Source organism: Homarus americanus, unplaced genomic scaffold (genome assembly GCF_018991925.1).
Source record: "Homarus americanus isolate GMGI-L3 unplaced genomic scaffold, GMGI_Hamer_2.0 scaffold59495, whole genome shotgun sequence".
Lineage (NCBI taxonomy): Eukaryota > Metazoa > Arthropoda > Malacostraca > Decapoda > Nephropidae > Homarus > Homarus americanus.
This window is the reverse complement of record NW_024732415.1, coordinates 2,074,417-2,097,880: the sequence shown is the minus strand read 5'-3', so window position 1 is coordinate 2,097,880 and position 23,464 is coordinate 2,074,417. Positions and strand designations below refer to the sequence as shown.

At 36.9% G+C, this 23,464-nt stretch overlaps 1 protein-coding gene across 1 annotated transcript; it reads right to left on the bottom strand.

The window, feature by feature from the left end:
- Nucleotides 1-559: 559 nt before the first annotated feature.
- Nucleotides 560-21,603, bottom strand: LOC121868575 (speckle targeted PIP5K1A-regulated poly(A) polymerase-like). Its single transcript, XM_042369332.1, has 10 exons — nucleotides 21,411-21,603; nucleotides 20,199-20,412; nucleotides 19,695-20,010; nucleotides 19,302-19,410; nucleotides 16,007-16,104; nucleotides 15,443-15,587; nucleotides 12,780-12,931; nucleotides 10,991-11,067; nucleotides 10,402-10,590; nucleotides 560-8,741 (listed from the first exon to the last, which is right to left on the bottom strand). The coding sequence occupies exons 3-10, from the start codon at nucleotides 19,876-19,878 to the stop codon at nucleotides 7,107-7,109; spliced, it is 2,589 nt and encodes an 862-aa protein (XP_042225266.1). The 5' UTR covers nucleotides 19,879-20,010; nucleotides 20,199-20,412; nucleotides 21,411-21,603; the 3' UTR covers nucleotides 560-7,106.
- Between the last annotated feature and the right edge of the window lie 1,861 nt (nucleotides 21,604-23,464).

The following is a 23,464-nucleotide window of genomic DNA, read 5'->3' as shown; positions in this document are numbered from 1 at the left end:
ATGATTTTAGATCATGAGAAGTTTCCAAAAGTTCGTACATTTGTTTAAATAATGAAGAAAGTTTGATGTGAGAATCAATGGCAACTGTAGTTGTAGTTGAGTTGCCAATTTATTAACATAATTTTCTTCATTACTTAAGCAAATATACGAACATTTGGAAACTTCTCATGATCTAAAATCATGATGGATAGTTTATTATTATAAAAATGCTACCTTTAGTATTATCCTGACAGTGATACAGCTGTAAATAGATCCACCAATCACAATCACCTCTACATACAGCCTTACTTTACCAAGTATTGCCAGGTAAAATTGCGAGTACAAGACTCAGTGCATCTTTGATTGACTGTACCCATTGTCTGTGTTCAAAATGTTCACTTTAATTAAGTTCATAACATAACATATCTGTAGGCAATAAACCACCACTGGATCTGTGGGATATGCTCATAGAGATAGTCCAATTACCTGATTTCTATTGATCAATTCCTTACTTTTTGAACACCCAGTAGTGAAAGGCAATGTAATCTATAGTATAAGGCAATAATGTAATCTAGATGCATGAAAAATCAGATTCTTCATTGGATCTGCAAAACAAAAGCAACAAGACTCATACATATAACTCAACACAAATGTAAAACTAACACAAACAGGAGAAGTAATACATGTAAAAATATAAAAAAGAATTGGGAAGGATATAGTGACAGTGCTGTATATGTAGAGGCCCACCGAATGGACATACATCACTACAGACAGGACCAAGAAACACCACGACAGAAAAAGTAGCAGAAAAGACATCAAGAGGCAATAACAAATACAGTACAATATATTAAAACTTAATGTAAAGTGGAAAATTAAAAATATTAAGACCAAATTTGATGTGTAATAAGAAAAACTGTAATGCAAGATAAAAAATAAAATAAATAAATAAAGGGAATGATGAGGAAGTAAATATTGTAGAAGAAAATAAAGTTGAAAGAACTGATGAAGAGGCTAAAGAAAGAAATTATAAAGAAGCTAATGATAAAACTACTGTATAAAGAAGGAAGCAAATAAGTGGAAGGGAACTATGGGGCATAAAATGATGAATAAGTAACTATGAGGAGAAAGATAAGAGAAGGAAGCAATAAATGTGTATTCTTAATTAGAAACAAAATAAGTCAGGTGGCAAAATGCAAGGACAGTATAGAATACTACTATGAACAGTATTTGCATAAGGGAATATAATAAAGCAAATGGTAAGTACCAAAGGTGAAAGCAGACAGAAGTAAATATGTTTCTCGTCAAGAGTACAGTACTGTAATATCTATAATGTACAACTTGACACCCTCACTCCTTCACAACAGAGAAGGTGCCACTCGCTGTGACTGTACCAAATGTCATTAGTACTGTATTGACAGATATCACAACCACCTTAATAAAGTTAAAATATCTTCAGTAGTTGGTTCAGAACTACAGTATAACTAAAATTAACTATCATTTTTTCTTCTAGCTTACATGTAGTTCAAAATAAACATTTGTCTTGTACATCAGAACATGATAAACAGTACTGTACTTTATAAAATTTTAAATTATTCCCATGACTTTTGCGTTGAAATGCAGCACAGTGCTGAAGACATCATAAAGCCATATACAGTACAGTACCAAACTTAACAAAAACATTTATTACTGGCCAATAGTTTTTCTTTTATATTTGTGCTTAAAAGACAGAGAAGGAGGAAATACCAATTCCAGATTGATTTTAAAGTTACCATCACTTAGGTGTTCAAAAGCTAGGTTGTGTAAAGTTTCAATATTTTACACATCCATTGAAACTATTGAAAAATATTATTCCTTGACCTTATTTGAATTTTTCCTTTTCAGCCCTTTTGACAGTCAATTCAGCACAAAGTACAAGATATGATAGTACACTTGATCTTTACATATACAGTACAGTATAGTACAGTACAGTAAATATAAACTCACCCAAGAAAGCTTGTAACTCTTATTAATAAAAATAAAAGATGATAAACAAAAACAAGATTCTCTTTCACATAACGCAATAGTAGTACAGTAAACCCTTGCTATTTGCGGGTTTGTGATTCACTCTTTGGACTATTCGCAATAAACAGATGGTGGCTAGCTTATGAGCCTCTCCCGCAGCGCAACGAGCCACCCCCCACACGCCCACAGCATCTTCTCTCCCTTTGTTTGCGCTCAACCATTGCCTGTGATGCAGCATCTTTTGTGTTGTACTCAAAATTGTTGTGTTTCTGTGTGAAATGGCCCCTAAAAGACTGCCAAGTGCTAGTGGAGTGAAACGTTGAGAGACCGCAATGCTGAGAGGTAACAACTATCAATCACAATGTTTTTCAAGAAGGAACCAATCGTTTTCCCAGCTGATTCGTGTCCCTCACTTACTCGGTCAGCTGCTGCCGCCACTCCACCACCCACCTCCTCGCCACCAACCACCACTGCCTCACCATCTTCCAACAGTGATCTTGATGATCTCCCTATGCTTCAGTAACCAGATTTAATCCTACTATACAGTACACTTCTTCAAGCAAACGTCCACATATGAAGGAAAGTAGTATTGGTGACTTAAGTTTCTCATACACAATATAGGTATACAGTCGTGGACTGAGTCAGTATAAGTTGCAATTTGCAGTTTTACCAATTTGCACCATTCCTTGGAACCTAACCCCCACAAATAGCAAGGGCTTACTGTATTGTATGAAGTCATCAATGTTAAATATGAAATACCTGTACACAACAAGTCATCAGTACAATTGGTCCCCATTAATCGTCTCTCCTTTATTCCTCGTTTCACATATTTGTCGGTCATCAATGAGGGAATAAATTGCCTTCACCAATCATTTATGTCCCACTCTTTTGCTGTTTTAACTACGTGCCATGGTGGAGTAATTAGTCAACACTTATGCTACTTATAGAGTATTATCATCATTTTTCGTCTATTTTGTGTATTCTGGGTCAAATTTTGAGGTTTAAACTAAGGAAGAAAATACTATGTTGATACAGTAAATATTTGTACTTGTTATGTATACAGTGTAGTTAGATATAAAAGAGAACCATCGCACTATCTGTGTCTAGCTATGAACCATCGCACCATCTGTGTCTAGTTATAAACCAACGGCCATCTTAAGTCCAGTCATGAACCATCGCACCATCTGTGTCTAGTTATCAACCATCGCACCATCTGTGTCTAGCTATGAACCATCGCACCATCTGTGTCTAGCTATGAACCATCGCACCATCTGTGTCTAGTTATGAACCATCGCACCATCTGTGTTTAGTTATGAACCATCGCACCATCTGTGTCTAGCTATGAACCATCGCACCATCTGTGTCTAGTTATGAACCATCGCACCATCTGTGTTTAGTTATGAACCATCACACCATCTGTGTCTAGTTATGAACCATCGCACCATCTGTGTCTAGTTATGAACCATCACACCATCTGTGTCTAGTTATGAACCATCGCACCATCTGTGTCTAGTTATGAACCATCGCACCATCTGTGTTTAGTTATGAACCATCACACCATCTGTGTCTAGTTATGAACCATCGCACCATCTGTGTCTAGTTATGAACCATCACACCATCTGTGTCTAGTTATGAACCATCGCACCATCTGTGTCTAGTTATGAACCATCGCACCATCTGTGTTTAGTTATGAACCATCACACCATCTGTGTCTAGTTATGAACCATCACACCATCTGTGTCTAGTTATGAACCATCACACCATCTTACTCTGTCCTGTGTCTAGTTATGCACCAGTGCAGTTCTTGTTTGCCTTTAGCACTTTTTGAATTTCTTAACCCTTAAGCCCCGGGTTAGGGTGCTGCTGGCAGTACCCCCCACGCAGGGTTAAATCAATAAAAAAAATCAACATTTCCAAAATTAATTAAAAAAATAATAACAAAATAAATAAATAAAAACTGGAGGGAAAATAGGCGGACGTTCTGGAACGTCAACCGGAGCCTAAGGGTTAATGATGATATGTATATACAGTCGACCCTCGTTAATTCGGACCCCTTTAATCCGGATTTTGGATAATTCAGACAAATTCTGAACTAAGCGAGGGACTGTCCGTATCAAATTTCTGGCTCTGGGATTGTCTGATAGATGGCGCGCACGCGCCAGACCGCCAGTCATTGTTGACTTAGCGCCATATTCGAGTATCAGTGTTGTGTTGCCCTGCAATTTTCGTTGATATTTCAGTGATTAGGCATCTTTCAGCCTTGTATTTTACATCATGTCTTCAAGGGGGAGTAATACGCCGAAGAGGAAGCATGTGACCCTTTCTGTGAACCAGAAACTGGAACTTATAAGGAAGTTAGAGGCTGGTGCTTCGGTGGCTAGAGTTTGTGACGAGTGTGTTGTTAAAAAGCAAACGGTTTCGGACATACGCAAGGCTAAGGACAAACTCACTGCATTTTCTTTGAAATGTAATGCAATATTAACCCCTAAATCGGTAAATTCGGACAATCGGCTAAAACGGACACCCTTCCCCCCCTTTTAGTCCGTTTTAACGAGGGTCGACTGTACTTTAAATTAAATCTTTATTTGTTATTATGTCCTTTGAATTAGGATTAGGTAAAGTTCAGCATATATTAAACTATACGTATAGTGTAAAGGTACGGCAATTGGTACAGTGTCGATGACTTGGAATGTAACCTAACCTTATTACGGTATTTTATTTCTTATGACAGAAAATTTCCCCAAATTTCATCAAATGAGCAATGTTAGCGATGAATAGTTACATCAATACCCCTTATTCCATGAACTCTTTAAGAGGGAAAATTTCCCACTATTAGACATTCAGCATTAATCCCTATTTATTTAGGATGAAGCCCAGACAAATAATGGGAACCAAATGTATTGACTTCCCTGATCAACAATACAATTTTAAGAAATATGTAAAGTTTTCTTCTATGTGCTACACTCACTGCTGATGATTCAGTCTTAACTAACACTTCCTAAGATGCCTTATATACTGTATAACACTTATGCTATAGTAAAATATATAATTTGGGCAATAATGCAGAACTCTTTAATGTTTCAGATGACTGACTCAAGGTCTTGCCTAATTTTCCCACTCTGGACCAACAATTAGGATAATCCTCTGCCAAGTCTTATCAATCTGGATTACTCAGTTCCTCTCTACCTTAAGTATTGCCACTTTATATCACCAGCTTGCAAGATCCTTTCCCATGTAGGTCCTGGCCCCACCCTTTACTTGAAAACATAAAGTAACAAACTTTTACACTAATAACAAAGAAACTACTAAGAACTCTATAAAACAGTACAGTGTGGTGTTGGATCAATCTAATTTACATAAAACTCAAGTTTTAATGAAGCATCCATACTAATCAAGAGTGGAAGCCTCTCATATTCCCATACTACGTATTTTATGACAAACCCAAGCCAGGATGTGAGTGCCTCTTATTTACCAGCCAAGCTCTGATAAAAATCACAACAATCCATGAAAACAAGCATTAGACATTTGACAAAGGCAGAGTAACACTCAGGTTACATCAAACACTCAGGTTACATGAAGAACATCAAAGCTCCACTTCACACAATAACAAGATAACAATTATAACTATTCCAAGTTAACATGCTAAGTTGGAGGATTATTTTGGCAAAAATAAAAGTGTCAATATATTAAATAAATAAAAAATGTTGAGAGCAATATACAAGTGAATACCTTCAACTTAACCAGCGTATTACATCACTTGCAAATCCTAACTTAAGTTAACATCCTTCCCAGCTCCTCTAAATTTTAAAGAGTTGGCATTTACTGAGAGAAAAGGGTCAGCTAACCCAGGGCTTTTACATATGAAGAGTACTGTAAGTGGCTTTACACGCACCACAGCTAAGCACTCCGCCTGTCTCTAATTATGGACACCAAACTGTCTTTTGGATTCTGTTGCCACTGATACTGGTAAACATCTTGGCTCTTTGTCTACCCACAAATATCACTTAACACATGGATGTATTAATATTTCAAAATATCTATAATCATATTTTAATTACAGTCATAGTTTTAATGTATCAACAATCCAATATTTCATGACATATGCAATGTACACAACCCCAAAGATGAGATCTTACTATGTACTAATCTTACAAACTGCTGTTATCCACCTTATCTTTCATATACTTGTACATAGATTTAAAATTAAACAATGTATTAAAATATTAGAACAAATAAAAAGACACAGTGCTGGTTTGCTTTCAGATAATCACCATGTACAGTCAGGGTCAAAAGTTTGCTCCCTCCCAAAATGAAGCAGTATCGAGCCCAAGTGAAATAAAACAGCACACCCGCACCAGATAACGTCAGGGTAAATAAAGTTCGGAGACTCATTCCCGTGATTCAGTTTCACCGCGGAGAGCGAACTTTTGTCCTCGACTGTACAATGGTTGAAATGATCACATTTCATAAAAAAAAAATTTCTTTCTAAATTCACACCTCTGGTTAGTGATGTCTTTATGATAAAAAGCTTCTCAGATATTATGAAATAATCTAAATCTGAAATCATCTTTTTGTATCTTTCCAAACTACTGTTCTGTAATATACAGGTATATTCCTTCATAATAAATATCCTTTCTTAATAATAGAAAGATGTGCCTTGTACTTATTACAAACATTCACTTTTTTGCTTATTCACTATTGCACCTAAGATATCAAGTTTAATCGTTATTCCTACTACAAACTCGACTTAATCACAAAAATGAAACATCCGTACACGATAAAATAATAAGAGAAATAAAATTTTCTCATAGTGTGGTAAATGTTCAAACTCAACAATAGAGTTATCAAAGTTTCACACTGACATATTTACTACAGTACTTCATATAAACTTTCATCTGCTGTTTATTTCATCATTACTGAAGTGGTATGTGTGATTGCAGACTGTTTTTTCTGTTCTATTTCACATATAAGGTACTGTATACAGTACAGTATACTCAATTTAATCTAGAGAGCACTGCTCCACAACACTTTAACATCATGAGTATACTTAAAAAAAGTGAAAAATTAAATATTGTATGATAAACACACCTACATTTCAAAGAAATTAAAATATTCTGATGCAGTCACTATCTTTTTGATGATGTAGTAATAACAAACTGTTTAACTTTCCTCAGGAGAGACTGACACAGTGACCCGAGATAGTAAAACATTGGAATCATCTGACCGCGGGTTACTTTCACATCTGATCTCGATTCTCCGGTCACTAAAATGTCACTCGCTTCGTCACATTTCTGCCATAGTTCAATCATAAAGTCCAACTTGTCTGAATTGGCTGTAGAGTCTGAATTAACCATCATTTCATTAGCACTAACCTGGGCTTCTGTGACAGCAAGTTCGTACTGAAGAGGAGTAAAGTTGATCTTCTTTGGAACTCTCTTGGAAATTTTCTTTCTTCCAACCCACAGCTGAGACACAGCTACACACTGGTACTGTGCTAACCTGTGATACTGTGTAACTACTGGCACACTTTCTCCATCGACTCCCTTTATGCGTTTCCCTGTTTCATTGTCATCGTCCTGTATGATGGATTTCCTCTTCTTGCTCCCAGTAAAGGACTCAATTACAGACACATCAATTTTCAAACACTGTTGCAAGGTAAAGTGCACTATAGAACAAGCAGCCTGTCCTATGTCATCTGCAGCTGTCATTACACTCTTTCCACCAGACACTGCACCATCAAAGGTAATATTAAAATCTGGAATTTCCAAAAATTCTAAAGGGAACTTGTGGATTTTCTTCTCTGCAACACTCTCAGGCAACATTAATGACACCTCATCACATAAGTCCTTCAACTCACCCAGTCCATTTGCCCCTGCAGGTTTTTCCTCAGATGTGCAAGTAATATCTGGATTTTTTGTCATCACTTCTCGTGATTCTCCTGACAGCACCACTATTACATCCTCTACACCAGCCATAATTTCCTTTTGCTTATTGGCCTTTGTTAATGTTGGGATGCCTTTGGTTTTTGAGACTGTGTGCTTTTTGTTCCTCTTTTCAGAAGAATTTAAAATTTTGATTGAATCCTGAGAACCATCGTCAGAGTCACCAAGAGTTATGACCTCTTCAACAGACTGATCCAATTCTTTAGGGGAATCATTTGAGCAAATCTCTTTAAGTACATCCTGTGTAATCTCAATTGTGCTAAGAAAGTCACTTAATGGCTGCTGTCCTTTTATTATATTCGTACATATTTCCGCAGCTCTTTTGCATTTGTACTGAAATTCTGTAAGAGGACCTTTTTTTAGTCCTCTGGTGCAGTTATGACTGTGCTCAAATGGATCCTGTAGGCACAGTGCAGTGTCCATCTGAAGGCAAGTTTTTTGTCGACAATACCATATCTGACATTGGGGAAGACTTTTCATGTCTCCTTTTAGGAGAAGTTTCTTCTCTATCAGCTCCCCAGCAAGTGGACTTATAACCCACCTTGAGGCATCCAATTTCTCAAAGTAGGTGAAGAATTCTGCCACAAGCTCCATGACAGTCACATTGTGTTTTCTGCTAGTCCAGTCTTCCATATTTTGGTTATAGCCACAATCCCAGCCACCAATGATAACCTCATTATAATGTGGTCCCCGGTTGTTCTTGAGATATGATACGGATGGAATTATTGGATCATCTCTTGTCATAAGATTGAAGAGCATTAGCATGGTTAAAGCATAATTAGTAATGAGATATGATGGCTGCCCCCCACCTGCCACATCCTGAAAGAAGAGACACAACCTTTAGTAAGAAGGAAGAGAAACTAATATTGACAAGAACATATAACTGAAAAATACTTAATGCAGTGTGACACAAACTGTATTAAACACACTTTCTGCATCCACCACAAGATGTCACATGCAGAATCTCTCGGACTTTATAGTCTCTCTCACCCCTGGAAGTCTTTTACTGCTATAAAGGTGGCCATAACACAGGCTCTCCCTCAACACAGTCCTTTGTTATCTCTAAAAGCTACAGCTGATGAGTTCTGGTATGGGTGAAATGTTTAATGAGGTTTTCTAAGTAGCAACGGATAACTAGAAAGCTTAAGAAACTGAGATGTTATTTCAAAATCAACTGTTATGAACTTCGGCTAATTTGAACAAATCTCAAGTTCAAACAGATTATACTTTGAACCACTCGTCTGAGTTTGATAATATCAGTCTGATTCGAACCTAACTGAATTCCCACCAAAGCGCTGCCACTCAACGGAAGTCAGTTGTCATTTAAACACGCTGCTGTAAACATCAGTTGTCAGTCATTCCCAGTATAGACCTATTATAGTGGGTGTTGTGACAAAAAATAAGGTGTAAAATTTAGGAACAACCCGCCAGAAAATGTTGTGACATCACCAAGTGTGAACTCTTTAAGGTCAGACTTGACGAACACTGGCACATGTTCTGATACATTCTAAAGCCTATACCTCCTCAATATTGCCAATAGTGTCATCATCAGTGTTTTTGACATTGGTGATCACAGTCTGCCACTTGGGTATGTCTCTTGCTGGCTAGATCAGCCTTCCAGCCGTCCATCCAACTCTAAGAGTTGACCAGTGGTGAAGAGTGTTAGTTTATATGTGTTAAGGCACTTTAAAAATTGTGAATAAGCTGTGGATATCACTAAAACCTTTGGCTTAAGTTTAACATACAGTACTGTAATTTCTAACAGTTTTTCATATTTCTCCTGAATGATGCCTGGCAGCTGTACAGAAAGAATATTGTAATAGTATCTTAATTTGTTGCCTTAAATTACTATATCCAATTGTGTACAGTACTCGACTATAGGAGTAGTTACAGATGAGAAGAGGAATTATATAAAATTTTCTCATCAAAAGTAACAGTGGCCATCATCAGTGGATGTTAGCTGTAAGGATGACAGCCAACATCAATGGCTGTTTCATGTTCTGTGTTCCAGTTTTTGCACACATGGGTGACAGTTTAGGGGATCCTTAACCACTATATAAGGGTTAATGCCCACGCCACCATGTACAACAGCATCTTTCAGACTGTGCTTTCTATTTTTGCTCAAAGTATTGTAGGTTATAACAAAATAAACTGTACTGTATACTGTAAACATTAAAGGGAGATGTGCAGATGGTTAAACCCTGTTAACTGACATTAAGGGAGGTGTGCAGATGGTTAACAGCTGTTGACTGACACATATTTGTATCAAGTTTCCCTTAACCGCACAATTGATTGAAATCATTTTGACTGAACAAGATGTATACAGTATACAGAAAATACAAAGAAAAGAGAAGTTTGAGAAGAAATTACAGACAAGGGACAATGCAATGAGAATGTGCTTCCCTAGTTCTTGTAAACATAAAAATTAGCAAACCTTATACAGTACTGCACATAACTGTTGAATAAAACTTAAACCTACCTGGATTTTGGCCCAGTATCTGATGAGCATCAGGTAAGGCCGGACCAGAGGGTGTGCAAGTGAATACTGAGAAATGAGGTGAGTGTTGTACACAGGCATACCATGTCGAAAAGAGAGGTCCACCATCAATCGAGTGCTAGTGTCCTCAAATTTTACAATAGGAACACGTGCCCTAGCAACAGGTTGAACCTGAGAATAAACTATTATTATTATACACAGCACAAGCAAAAAATTACATATATGACAAACAAGCTAGACTCTAATGTCTTTACTTACATTCAAATATAATTAAAAATTCATCATTAGAGATGTGGATGCACTCACAAGTATTTTGATTTCCAACTAGAAAAAGTATGAGATAGCTGTTAGCTCCTTTCATAATTGTAAGTAACATTGAGCTGTGGTAATATCACTGGCACTGGTGACCAACAATAGCAATTCTCATATTCATTCTTGTGTATACACAACAAAACCACCAAAATTAACATCCTCTCTGTATACAGTACAGTACACCACATCACAAATGTGTCTTATAAAAACCTTATATTATATCTATATACATATATATCAAACAAATGACTCAACACACCTTGGTACCAATTCCTGATTGCCTGATCTCTCGCGACAAATAAAATGTAATGTCACTCGCTTTGCATTCCGACTCAACTGTAATGACAAGGAATGAAGAGAAGTGTTAATATGAATCCAAAGATGAATCCCTAATGCTCACACTGATCTCATGTTTACTGTTTCTTAGTTTAAGTTGAATCATTAAGCTCAATTATACAAAACTATTATGCCTGAAATTACTCGACTATGCACAATCCATAATCCTTCTTCCTCTTGTATTATCAAATATGACATCTTTTGTCCTTACAGCCTCACTAACTCACTTTTATACTGTCTATATCATTGTTTGTCATCCTCTCCCCAAGTTATTACAGTAAATCAGTGAATAAAAGTACTGTATATATGTGTAGAGGTTTTCAATTTATCAATATGGCCACTAGATATATTACAGATGACAAGACTATGCAACAGTTTCAAGCAACAAATAGGTACTTGTCTCTGTTTTTTGTCCTCTGGAAATTGATGAAATCTCCAACTTCTATCACGTAGTCTGTAATTTGATATGCATCCAAATACGGAGCATTTATCAGGCAAGCCATAGACCTTCACACCACGACAGCCAGCTGATAACTGAGGTCCCACCCCGAGCCACCCTCCTGGGTGGTTGGCTTGGTATATTTAGACATTGTGTGGACACTTTCACCAGGCACCAAAAAGAGGTTGGAGGCCTTTGAAATGTGGTGTTATAAGTGAAAGTTAAAAATAAGTTACACTGACAGGAAAACAAGTAAAGTACGTACTACTAAGATTAGCAAACACGTTGAGAGAAATATTTGAAATGACCATATAAATATAAATAAAATATTTTGGTAATATAATTATGGAGGGCCAGGGGAAGGCGGAGACTGGGTTGGATGAATGAAATTAAAAACTGGATCCCCAGAGAGATAAAAATCCTTAGAGGATTGGTAAAAACAGTTGCCAACCCTCAGATATGATGATACTACTCTGACTGATCTCCTCTAAGCCCATACGTGTAGTACATATCTTCTTTTCTAAGACTCTCTATCATCTGCTTTAATGTAAGAATTAATTTATCCACCTTCTTGTCTAAAACCTCCACTCATAACCTAACAATGGTTCAGTAATACTTATTACTCTCTCAACTGATATCAACCATATTCCTCTATTATTCTTAAAATCATTCTGACTTACTTTAAAAGTCAAACAAATTCTTCTATAATTCAAACATTATACATCAGAACAACTTTCCTCTTTCTCACCTAACCACAGCATCAAACTTGACTTGACACTTCTGAAATACTGTTCTGACTGCCTTACTGCCTCTTTTATAATGTCTTCTTTCTTCCCAACTGTACCTTATCCATTTTTTTACTGTTCTTACATTTACATCATTCTTTACAAAGTCTTCACTTGTGGCTTACTCCTTCCCTTCCTTATCTAACACTTTCTATCCAGCCAAATCCCTCACAGTTATATTTCTCAATTTCATATGAGAGAAATTTGTCCTTACCCCCATGCTTCAATAGATTCTCTTGCTAAAATTGTCATCCATGGCAGTTAAAAAGCAGAAACATAAAACAAGGTATGGATGGACATTACTTAGTACAGTACAGCAAATAATGATATGAGTGGAGGAGCAGTGGAATAAAAATAACTGCAAGACACTAAGGAATGTAACCGTAATATGTGTTGCTGCTCAAAACACCAATTACCACTAGAGAATCAAGACTTCACTACTACAAGAATGCCTCAGTGAGTGAAAAAGTGCAAGCAATTCCACTTACCTTTGCTTAAACCCGGTGCCCATGGATTTATACCAAGGTCAACATACATATCAACGTCACAGCCCTTGAAACCTAAGTTGTTTGCTGATGATCCAAATACATATCCAAATACACATGGAAAAAGATGCATCAAGAACTGCACTATGTTCTTTCTGTCAGTAGAAACAAAGAAACAGGTAAATTTCACAACTAATTATAATTTACATAGAGAAGACCCAGCCAAGTCTAAACATTAATGTTCCTTCCAAATCCAGGAATTATAAATGTCACGAACAACTGTGTCTGTTGTGAAAATAGGGTTATTCACTTAAACTCCCAAAACAATTGTTATTTTCACTTGAAATTGTACCTAAACATTCTGAAAAAGAAAATAATGATTAGTAACATGAAAATGTGATATAAATCAAACCATCAACAACTCAATGATCTGCTGAATATACTGTACTGTACTCACACAGTTAACATAATATTACTGTACCCAATAAAGCCACAATATACCAATATGAAAGTATTATACTGTGCATATATAGAAGAAGGCCAGTGTAACCTGAAGGATGTCTAATACAGTACAGTACACTGTACTGTATGGTGTGCAAAATAAATAATTAATAATATTCAACTCAAAAGAGCAATATGTGTAAGATCATAAGTCATATCCCTCTCCACCAAGAAGCAAGGACCATTATGCTGAGAAGTAAGTATGACAAGATACAAAACAAACATTTCTCTTCAATTTCATATAACACACATAAAAACATTTTAGACTACAGTACAGTATTTTCTCTTTACCAGTACTGTACAGTATTTAATATATATTATGATAAGGAACATAAAAGTATTAATATGGAGAGTATAAAATATTCTTCTGTATCTAAGCCTTGTAAAGGTATAAGGTATAGAGAGCGGTACAGTACCTCGATACACTGGACTAATTGGGGGCAGACCTCAGGCGGAAAATGGTGTCAACTACAGTCGTAAATCGAATTGGTTGTAAGTCGAAAAGGCGAAAATAATACATAGAAATTCTAAAATAGGTGTCTCTTTTTCTTCTCAGCACCACAAGAACTCTCATTTTCATGCTTGCCAGCCATTTTAAAGAGAATTATAAATGAAAATTTTGTCAGTACACAGCGCGAACACTAACGTCGGGACTCGAAAATACGTAATGTGAAAAATATTTTATACGACCATGGCTGTAGTATGTCCGGGTTGTCGTAAGTCGAGGAGAGACTGTATTACTGTAAAGTAAAGTGTTATATACCTGACCTTCGCTTCATGTGAGGGCTACTTTCTGCATAAACCTTACAAACTCGAAATCTAAAAGGTTGAATACATAATATTAAGGGGAAAACAGGGATGCATTCCACAACAATTTCTAGCAATTTTTCATTGGAAAGACACACTAAAAGACAACAGTATTGCTTTACTGAGACAATACAAAAAAAAAAAAAAAAACACTGAGTACCGGACCACCTGAGCAGCGACACAAATCTTGGAAAAATTATTTAAAATTTGAAAAATTATCTTGAGGATCATTGTTATTGTTGTGGAGCGATGTGACATGGACCACGTGGTCCCGCCAGCCCATCCCACATCAAGAGAACACAGCCGCGTCGCACTTATCTACGGGTGGCTATTACTCAGTGCAGATGTGCCAGTTCTCTTGAGACATAAATAACACACATTTCAAGAACAATGCCCAAGCAAGAACATTCGGTAAGGTCCCAAAGAGCAGAAAGTGCCTTACCATGAACAATGAAGTGTAAAAGTTGTGGGAAAATCACTTCAGTATGGTACAGAACTCTGATGTAACTTAGAAATAGTGGAAATATAATATAAAACTATAAAAAGGACCATGAGTGTGAAAAATATTCTGTGTGGGGGATGAGCATATGTATGGATGAGTTACGCTCTCTCAAATGTAATGTCACGGCAGCCAAGTGTCTCTCAAATCAGCTGGCTGGCTGTACTCGCCCACTCTGCTAAGTATAGTACTGTACATATAAGTAGCACAGTGCCAGAATGGGATAAGCACCACAACCGACCTAACATGTTTTCTTTGTAAAATGTGTAGTTCATTCTTCCCGTATCAGGTACAAGCGGTAGATGTCTCTTTAAGACACTGCAGTACAAACATGTTTGACAATCCAGTGAAAATTTTTTTATCAATGTGACCTTATTGTAGTGCAACTTTGGACGAGATTTTTTCACTTTTTTAAAAATGGCTCTTATCCCATTCAGGTGGTTGGCAGCTCATATGGTACAGTACTTTTACACTGACTGAATGTACAGTACAATATACATAACTATAATAACTTTTTACATCTTAAGACTGCTTTAATGGTATTCTTGGCTGATCATCTGCTGGTATAGTAATGTACTAGTACAGTACTACACAACATAGATTGTATGAGAAAACAGCAGTGAGCAAGTGAACAAGCTTATACTGAACAATGACAGAAGACAATGAACTTAGAGTGTCATGATGCGATAGTTTGAGGAGATAGGCTGCGAGATACAGCAGCCAATCATAGGCCTCCCATGCAGTCACATTACAGTAGTGGCACTTTACATTAGGTTTTCAGGAATGGAACCCTTTCACATATTGGGGAAGGCCTGAATAAGTATTCTGAGCAGCAAAACATGAGCCTGATGATGCTCACCTGAGGTGTTCTCGCTTCCGATAATCGTCAGGCTTCAGCTCAATCTCGGTGATCAAGGAATTAATGAATATGTCCAGCTCCTTTCCTGTTGCCTTCGTCTGTAGAAGCCTTTGTAGGGTCTGGCTTAGTTTGATGCTTCTGCTGCCTGTAAATAGATTCAGGGCATCAAAATGGTCCCATGTATATTGGATTTCAGCAGGACTTCAATCTTCATCATTTCAGACTGACCTTGTAACAATTTACAGAACATACATAAGCAGAAAGGTTATTTCTAAAGTCAACCTCAGCACTATAGGTACACAGTACTGCATGTCTCAACACATAATGATAGTCTACGAGCAATTCCACGTCCATACTGTAGGTATTTAACAATACAGTATAGTATTGCAATAATTTTTGGTCAAAGATTACAACCTAAAGGAGCAAACTCTTCATGAAAATACTGTGTTAAATAGTTAAGTGTAATGAAAGTTTTTCTTTTAAGAAAGAGATAATTAATAAGTATATGGATGTTTTACTGGAATTCCACTTTTTAAGAATTATCATAAAGGTGAGACAACCAACCTGGGCCCCTGCTCGGCTTCCTCGAGTGTTTGGCTGTCACTTGTAACCGGTTCTTTCCTTGGTAAAAAGTCTTCTTCAGAATATCCTTAACTACGTCCCTGTGACAAAATGAACCACATCAGTGCAGGTCATAAAACAATACTGTTAACTTCCATCGACTGTACACTGCCAACAAACACTTCTCAACACCTGGGCACAATATATGTGAGAATGAGCAGACTGGGGCTTGTCATCTCGAATGGTTTCAGATTATTGGTTCATTTTTCAGATTGTACAATGCTTATCGTGTTGAGAAGTTTTTGGTGAGTGTACATGTATATCAATTCTGTCATTAAAAATTGTGAAACAACATAAGTACAAATTCATCCATAAAATGAGAAGTAAAATCCTCAGTGACATAAAATTTATTGGTAAAGTGAACTGCACGTAAATTTATGAGCTGGCAACTGATGGCCACTTAGTTACTAGCCAACAGCATTGACTTCTTATTTAGTCAAAAATTTTGACACAACACAAATGTCCCCTAAGGATAATAAGACTGAACTGTCACTACTCACGACAATATAACTGTTATATTACCTTTCCACACTATTCTATAGTACTGTACTTCAATCTACTGCAATATATTCTGCAGGCACACACACACTCACTCCAGAAGCTACAATTGGACATAAATCCTCCTGGCATATGGTCAGTGGACCCCAGACCTGGGCCCAGATTCACTAATGACTTCCGGTTACCTTAAGTCCGTACGATCAATCTTAAGGCTGAAAAAAGACTAACTTATAGTTTATGGTGACCGTAACCGTAACACAGCAAAAGTTATGGTGGCCACCGAGCATCTGTAAGCTTTTGCAAGGCAGAAATAACTACTGTTTTCTCTACTATACAAACTGTCTCAAGACACACACAGCTGCCAGACATACAGTACTTCATGTGTCATTAGTGAGAGTGAAGCTGTGAAGATGGAACTAATGATTGCTTTAATTCATGACTGTACATTCCAGAGAGAAAGGGTGTTTAGGGATCCTTTGGACCCTCTACAAATTGATGACCACTAACTGCTACATAAGGATATACTCTGGCTAGATATGTCTGTGTTAAAATCCTTGAGGTTTTTTGTAAATGGTAGTTTCCAGAGTGTAGTTGATGATGTTACAAGTTAAGACAATCAACTGTGTCAAGAATTATAAAGTGCATTTGCTCCAAAATAACAGCACCAGTAATAATAATAGTTATCATTGTTGTTATTAGTTTCATTATTCTTTGTATTAATGTTATTGTTATGAATTAACAAAAATCTCATCAGTGAAATTCAGCTGCCTTTTATTTTAAACTTGTCCCTCCATTGTTCTTATCACATGTAACTTTATACATCGTCTGCTGGCATGGGTAACTTTTGATTGGTTAATATTCCTTCACAGTGTTTGTTCCAAGCATGGTGATTGGTCTGGCGAGGAAACAAAACAAATGCACCACAGCACCCTCTAACAGTAGCTTACTGAACTAATTGAACTAAACTTACTTGCAGTCGCTGTACAAACCTTTAGTGAATTGCCTATTCCCAATGTCGTACGGTCACCGTAGCCTCTCGAGATAAAGGGAGACACACACAATCAATGTTACGGTCAGGTTACTGAACCTGGGCTCTGATCCTGAATACTGTAATCAAGATGATTATCCCTAATCCCCGCCCTACCTCAACTCAGGAGACAGATCATGTGATCTGATTCCTTTGTTCTCTGTCTTTCTCCCTTTGTTCTGTTAGTTGGCTGAAGAGGGTCCTAGTATACCAGCTCCAAGATTTTGTCTTTTATTTCTCCAATGTGGGTTTTTACTTCATTTACCAGTGTGCCCATTAGGTACACTTTGGGAATATCATCTACTTAGCAGCTCACCTCACAATGTGTTACATTTATTTAATACTGTATTATTTACTTTATTATTACCTGGACTGTATGTACATTCAAAAAATATTTATGTTTGCACAGTACTATAGAGTATTAACTATAAATAGAATATTTTATGTGGCAGCCAAGACATTGTCACGCAGTGTATATGTTTGTTGGTTAGAATAACGAGGAACAATCTTCAGAATGATCCAGACAAGGTGCAATAATTGAACACAAAAATATGGAAATTGTCGAATACCGTACAGTAATATCAAAATACTGTACTGTATTCCGAACCCAGCTAATTCAGATTTTTCGGTAATCTGAGTGACCCAGAGCCCTCTTTTTGTTGAATTAACGAGGGTATTGTGTATGTGGTCAGGACTGTTGTATAGGTCAGAAGCGTGGATACTTTCAGCAGACACCAGAAAAAATGTTACAGGCGAATGTTAAAAAAAATGAAGTATGTGAAATGTACAGAAACAGAAAAATGAAATACAGTTCAGTACTTTGGCCATATAATTAGGACTGAGGGGAGAATGACAGAAATGTAAATGGGCAAAGTTGAGGGTAGGAGGGCCAGGAGAAAGCAGACTAGGATGGTTGAATGAAATTAGAAACTGGGTCCCAGAGAGATGCAAAATATTGGAGGATTGGTAAAAAACAGCCCAAAAACGTTTAGAGTGGAGGACTGTGGACGCCAACCCAAAGATATAAAGACGGTACTTTGATATATTTGATTACATCATAAAACCCGGAAGCTGCAGCGGCGTAAATGTTCGGGCATCTAATAACATACAGGTACAACACTAACCTTGTGTTTTAGCAAAATATTTGTGCCTTGTCCAGCAATGATTACCATTTAGACTTCAGAGGGTTCTGGTGGGACATAGGCTGCTTATGTAAGTTGTAAAAAGTAGGATATTTCTTAAACAAATAAAAATGGAATGTGTATGAATTTGGGACTGAAGAACCTATCTATTTTTCCAGAAATTCAGTATAGAATATCTAAAGGAAAGCAAGAAACTGCACTACCTAATGCCTCATTTCCATGATGGTCATGGCAGCAACAAGTCAAGGGGGATGTTGTCTCATGAGAACACAACTTTCTCACAATTAATGGAGAAATAATGTTATTGGATAAAAAAATAGCAAAAGGCAATAAAAAATGGAAGATGGTTGAAAAATGTGGTGTAAAAAAGAAAATTAACCTTGAAATCAATAGAGCCATTACGAAGTACCATGTGATAGGTGTACATCTTGTGAAAATCTCCTGAGCTTGACAATTATTAACATGCTACTATTTATAGTACTTGACAGACCTACAGTCAGACACATACATACCAAACAGTTTACATTAATAAAAATAATGGGGTAAATACTACAAAATAAAACTAACTTACGCAGTATGAAACTCGATGGTACAGGAGTTGTAGTTGTGGGTGATGTTACGTACGCCATAAGAAAAAAAGATTCCCACCATAGTCTCAGCACTAGTCCTTTGGTTAAAACCTGAAAGTACAAAATATTAAATATTAAAAAAAAAATTACTTTTAATAAGCTGGCAGTCACAGCCTCTTAAGGATTCCAATCTAGTTCACAGTGACCACAGAGGATTATGTAATAAAGGTAGCTACACCATGATATCTATTACCTGCAGATTTAATCCTTGTACCCTCAAGGTGAGATAATGCGTGCAGATACAACTATCTTGATCTAATCTTCAAGTGATCCCAACTTTCCCTAAATATTCATTACCCTGTATAGATAAAATTTCACACAATGCCAGTAATTACCTGTTACTTGGATGGTTCGGCTTCCTTCATCATTCGCTTGTGGCAGATTCCTATTCGTGAGGTTCTTCCGATGTCGTTTACCCAATATGTGCGTAATGTAACCGAGTCTGTCCAATGTGTGGGCATTGCAAACGATGCATGTAAACAAGTCCTGCATACGTACAGCATTCTTGTTTTGTTCCATTGTGGATATTTAAAAGTATTGCATATCAAGGCACTTACAAAATCTCTAGTTTACCACTTTGTACACACTGGACTTTCTTTCCCTTTTACTATGAATTGCTCGAGGTTGTGTGGCGTCAGCATTCTCCTGAAACTATTCAACAGCTGTGGTTTGTCATTTCACACAGTTGCATTCTTATCTTTCTATCAATTCAGTGCAGTACTTTGATGCAATAATATGTTCTCAAGTTGGAGTTAATACTTCCATTAGAGTTGCTAAGATAATGCAACTGAATATAATCACTTAAAATATTGTACTACTAAACTGCACATCAAACTCACACATGTTCTTAAAAACACTCAGGAATATAAGTCACTCTATTTAAAACAGAATCCACTCAAGATTCCTTTCACCGAAAATGTTTATTAACATTGCATATATGAAAAATGTCACTAATAATTCACAAGTAATGACTGAAGGATAAACTTAAAACTCTGCAGTCAGTAACACAGTGTTCCATCCCAGGGCCATCTGTCACCTACAGTGAGGTCTCCTCTGAAAGGATAAGAAACAAAAGGGTAAATTGTATGCAGATTTTCATACAGCCACTTACTAAAAAAGACAATTATGAAACACAGTTACAGTACAGTAAGTACTTACATCTGCTGGAGTCAGCTCTAACAGAAAATTCTAACTCCTGAGAAAAAGTACTTTACAAAGTAACATCCGAAACATGATATCCATAACATTTTCTTGTCACATAATCATCACAACCACTTTTTCAAAATTATAAAACATATACAGTACTGTAAGTAGTATTGGCACAAGTGACATTTTCTAAAAATAGAGAAAAAGGTGATTAAAGTTTGGTAAACATTAAAACGTAAATATCTTTAGAACCAACCAAACGATTTTCTTCTAGTTTGTGCCATTTTAAAGGAAATTTATCCCTCAATTACCTGTCAAAATCTTATTTTTGCTTTTACTTATGCCTATGACGCAACACAAAATGTAAGGTATGGCATTTGGATTCAATATTAACCAATTAATCTAACCTAACCTACTGTACACTAGGTCTTAGAGATGGACATAGAGAGGGACATTATGGCTGTGTTGAAGGTCAGAGAAAGCATCTGTTGAATTGTGTTCAGGAGAAAAACAATAATATAATTCTCATCCAACAAAACTTATTCCTCGCACGGTTTTCATCCATCTCGGGTGAGAAAGCATCCATGCTCTACAGATATGTCCTACAGTATTTAGATAAGGCATGCAATAATCTGGACTATAACTAATCTAATAATGATATGGCAGAGATCTTCTGGAATTCTGCTGAAAAATTTACCAGACAAAACACCATAAAGGCGCTTGAGTACTTTATTATTGTATCAAACTAAACAGTTTATCTTTATCCACAAATCCAAATGTTCCAAAGGTTAATTTATACTGAAGCTACCGTGGTTCCAGGAGAAGAGTACCGTAGCGTGGTTAAGTAATAGGTACAGTAAACTTCATTAAAAAATAATAATCAGTACATAATAACATTTACTTACATTCATGTTCTTGGCTTGTACCCGCTATTACACCTCACGCTCAACACTACCCCTGCCACTTCTATAATATATACAACCGTGAAGGTATATCACTTCAATATCTAAGTCAAATTTCCAGTATTATCAAAGAGAGAACGTAAGATAGGGAATAAATGTGGTGAGAGTGATCCCCTCTGTCCCTCAGCCAGACGGACAGGACAACAACTGGTTGATGAAGGACCACGACCCTAAAATAAATAAACATTATCACATTTATCTTTATTTTTACACATTCACATTAAATCATCACATAATATAGATAAGTGATTATTTTTCCACATTTTATTGAATAATATGGTCTATTGGAGGTGTAAAGAATTAAAGAATTAATCTGCGTCAGTGTTTAAACTGATGAATAAAATATTCACAAGGACCAGATCCTATTGATGGAACTATAGGAAAAAATGTGTTCTGTGTCTTATATTTACTATACACTCAATGGTTAAAACTTTGAAAATAGTAAAGGGGCACATATTATAACAAATAGAATTGCTATTACAATAGATTTAAAAAAAGATAACTAGTTGAAATTTTTATAGTTACGTTTTATTTGGCCCATACACATTAGTTTCTCTTATATTTTTTAATTATTGATGAGCGAGTGTAGAGGGAATATGAGGGATCGAATACTAAAAGTAAAAAGTAAAAAAAAAAACCACCTAACAAACCTTTGAGAACCTCACCTAACTTACCTTACAAGTGTTTTCGGTGTTTAGTATGTGCGAGGTTTTGTTTTCGATGTTCAGATAAGGAGCACCCATAAACTCAAAAGCAATTCTTAACCTTTTTATAGGTTAGGTAAGGTTTCCAAAGTTTTATTATTTTACTCACATTTTCCCTCTACGTTAAAGCCCTTTGAACAACCAGTATTGTCGGTTCAGGTTGTAGTGGATTCCTCCCCTACAAACGCTAGCCGACCCCGCGAGTTCCCCAGTGTATGCCTCGTGGTCTAGGTCAACCAGTGCCGCCTTACATGACTGAGGTCAACTATTAAGCCACGCCTACCTCCGCTATATAAGACCTGACCTCGTGGTGACAACCTCCCTAGACCAGTATCCGCCAGTGGGGTCGGCGGAATATGAAATAAGGCCCTTAAATCACCCATAAATGGGACAGGGTAGGCTGTCTAGTGCCTGTACCGGCAGACAATAACTAACCCATGACACAACCCTGACACACTATTAGCTTAGCTAGGCGGTCAGCCCGCCCTCTCTTACCTCCTCCTGAATTTCTTCAATTTCCGAACTATAACTTCCTTCCCCCACCTCTACTCTTCTTTCACCCCTCCTTTATCTACACAAAAAAAAAACACTCTCTTTCGACCTACACTAACCAGCCAGCAACACCTCCTCCTCCCTGGCGGCCCTCGCTCCCGCCAGCGACCATGGCGACCCACAAGCTAGTCCTCTGAGCACCCTCACCAACCAGCTCTCTCTACTCAACGCTTGTAACCATGCTGCCACTTCCCAGCACCAAGCTGCATTGTACATCCAATACAACATGTATACAGAGAGCACATTGTGAGTTTCCTTTCTCCATCCCATCCTGAGTGTGAACCAAACATCTCGTACCCCACAAGGTAATTGGTTAAAATACTAAAAAATATATAAATTTGCAATGGAAATATAATATATAATGAAGTACATGTACAGTACATATTTTTTGCTTTCTCCCTATATAAAAAGAAATATGAAGTTTCTTGTTCGACCTGAATCGAATCTTTACCAAATTTTCTTGTGTAATTGTTGATAACAGAATATGACCTTCATAAAACATTGGCTTAGTCACCAACAAATGTAAAGTCTTCTGAAACCAAAACTAGTTCCGTCTGTTTGTTAAGGACCAGAAAATTCTCATTCACTTTCACTTAAAGGATTCCACGTGCCATGCATTGAATTTCTTCTCTGATTTCAGTGGAATGTGTTCTAGTATTTCCTCAGGTGTTAAGCTTAGATGCTTCTGCCAAGAGGTAATAGAATTCCATCTCATGCTCCTGAAAGATAGGAGTTAGATGA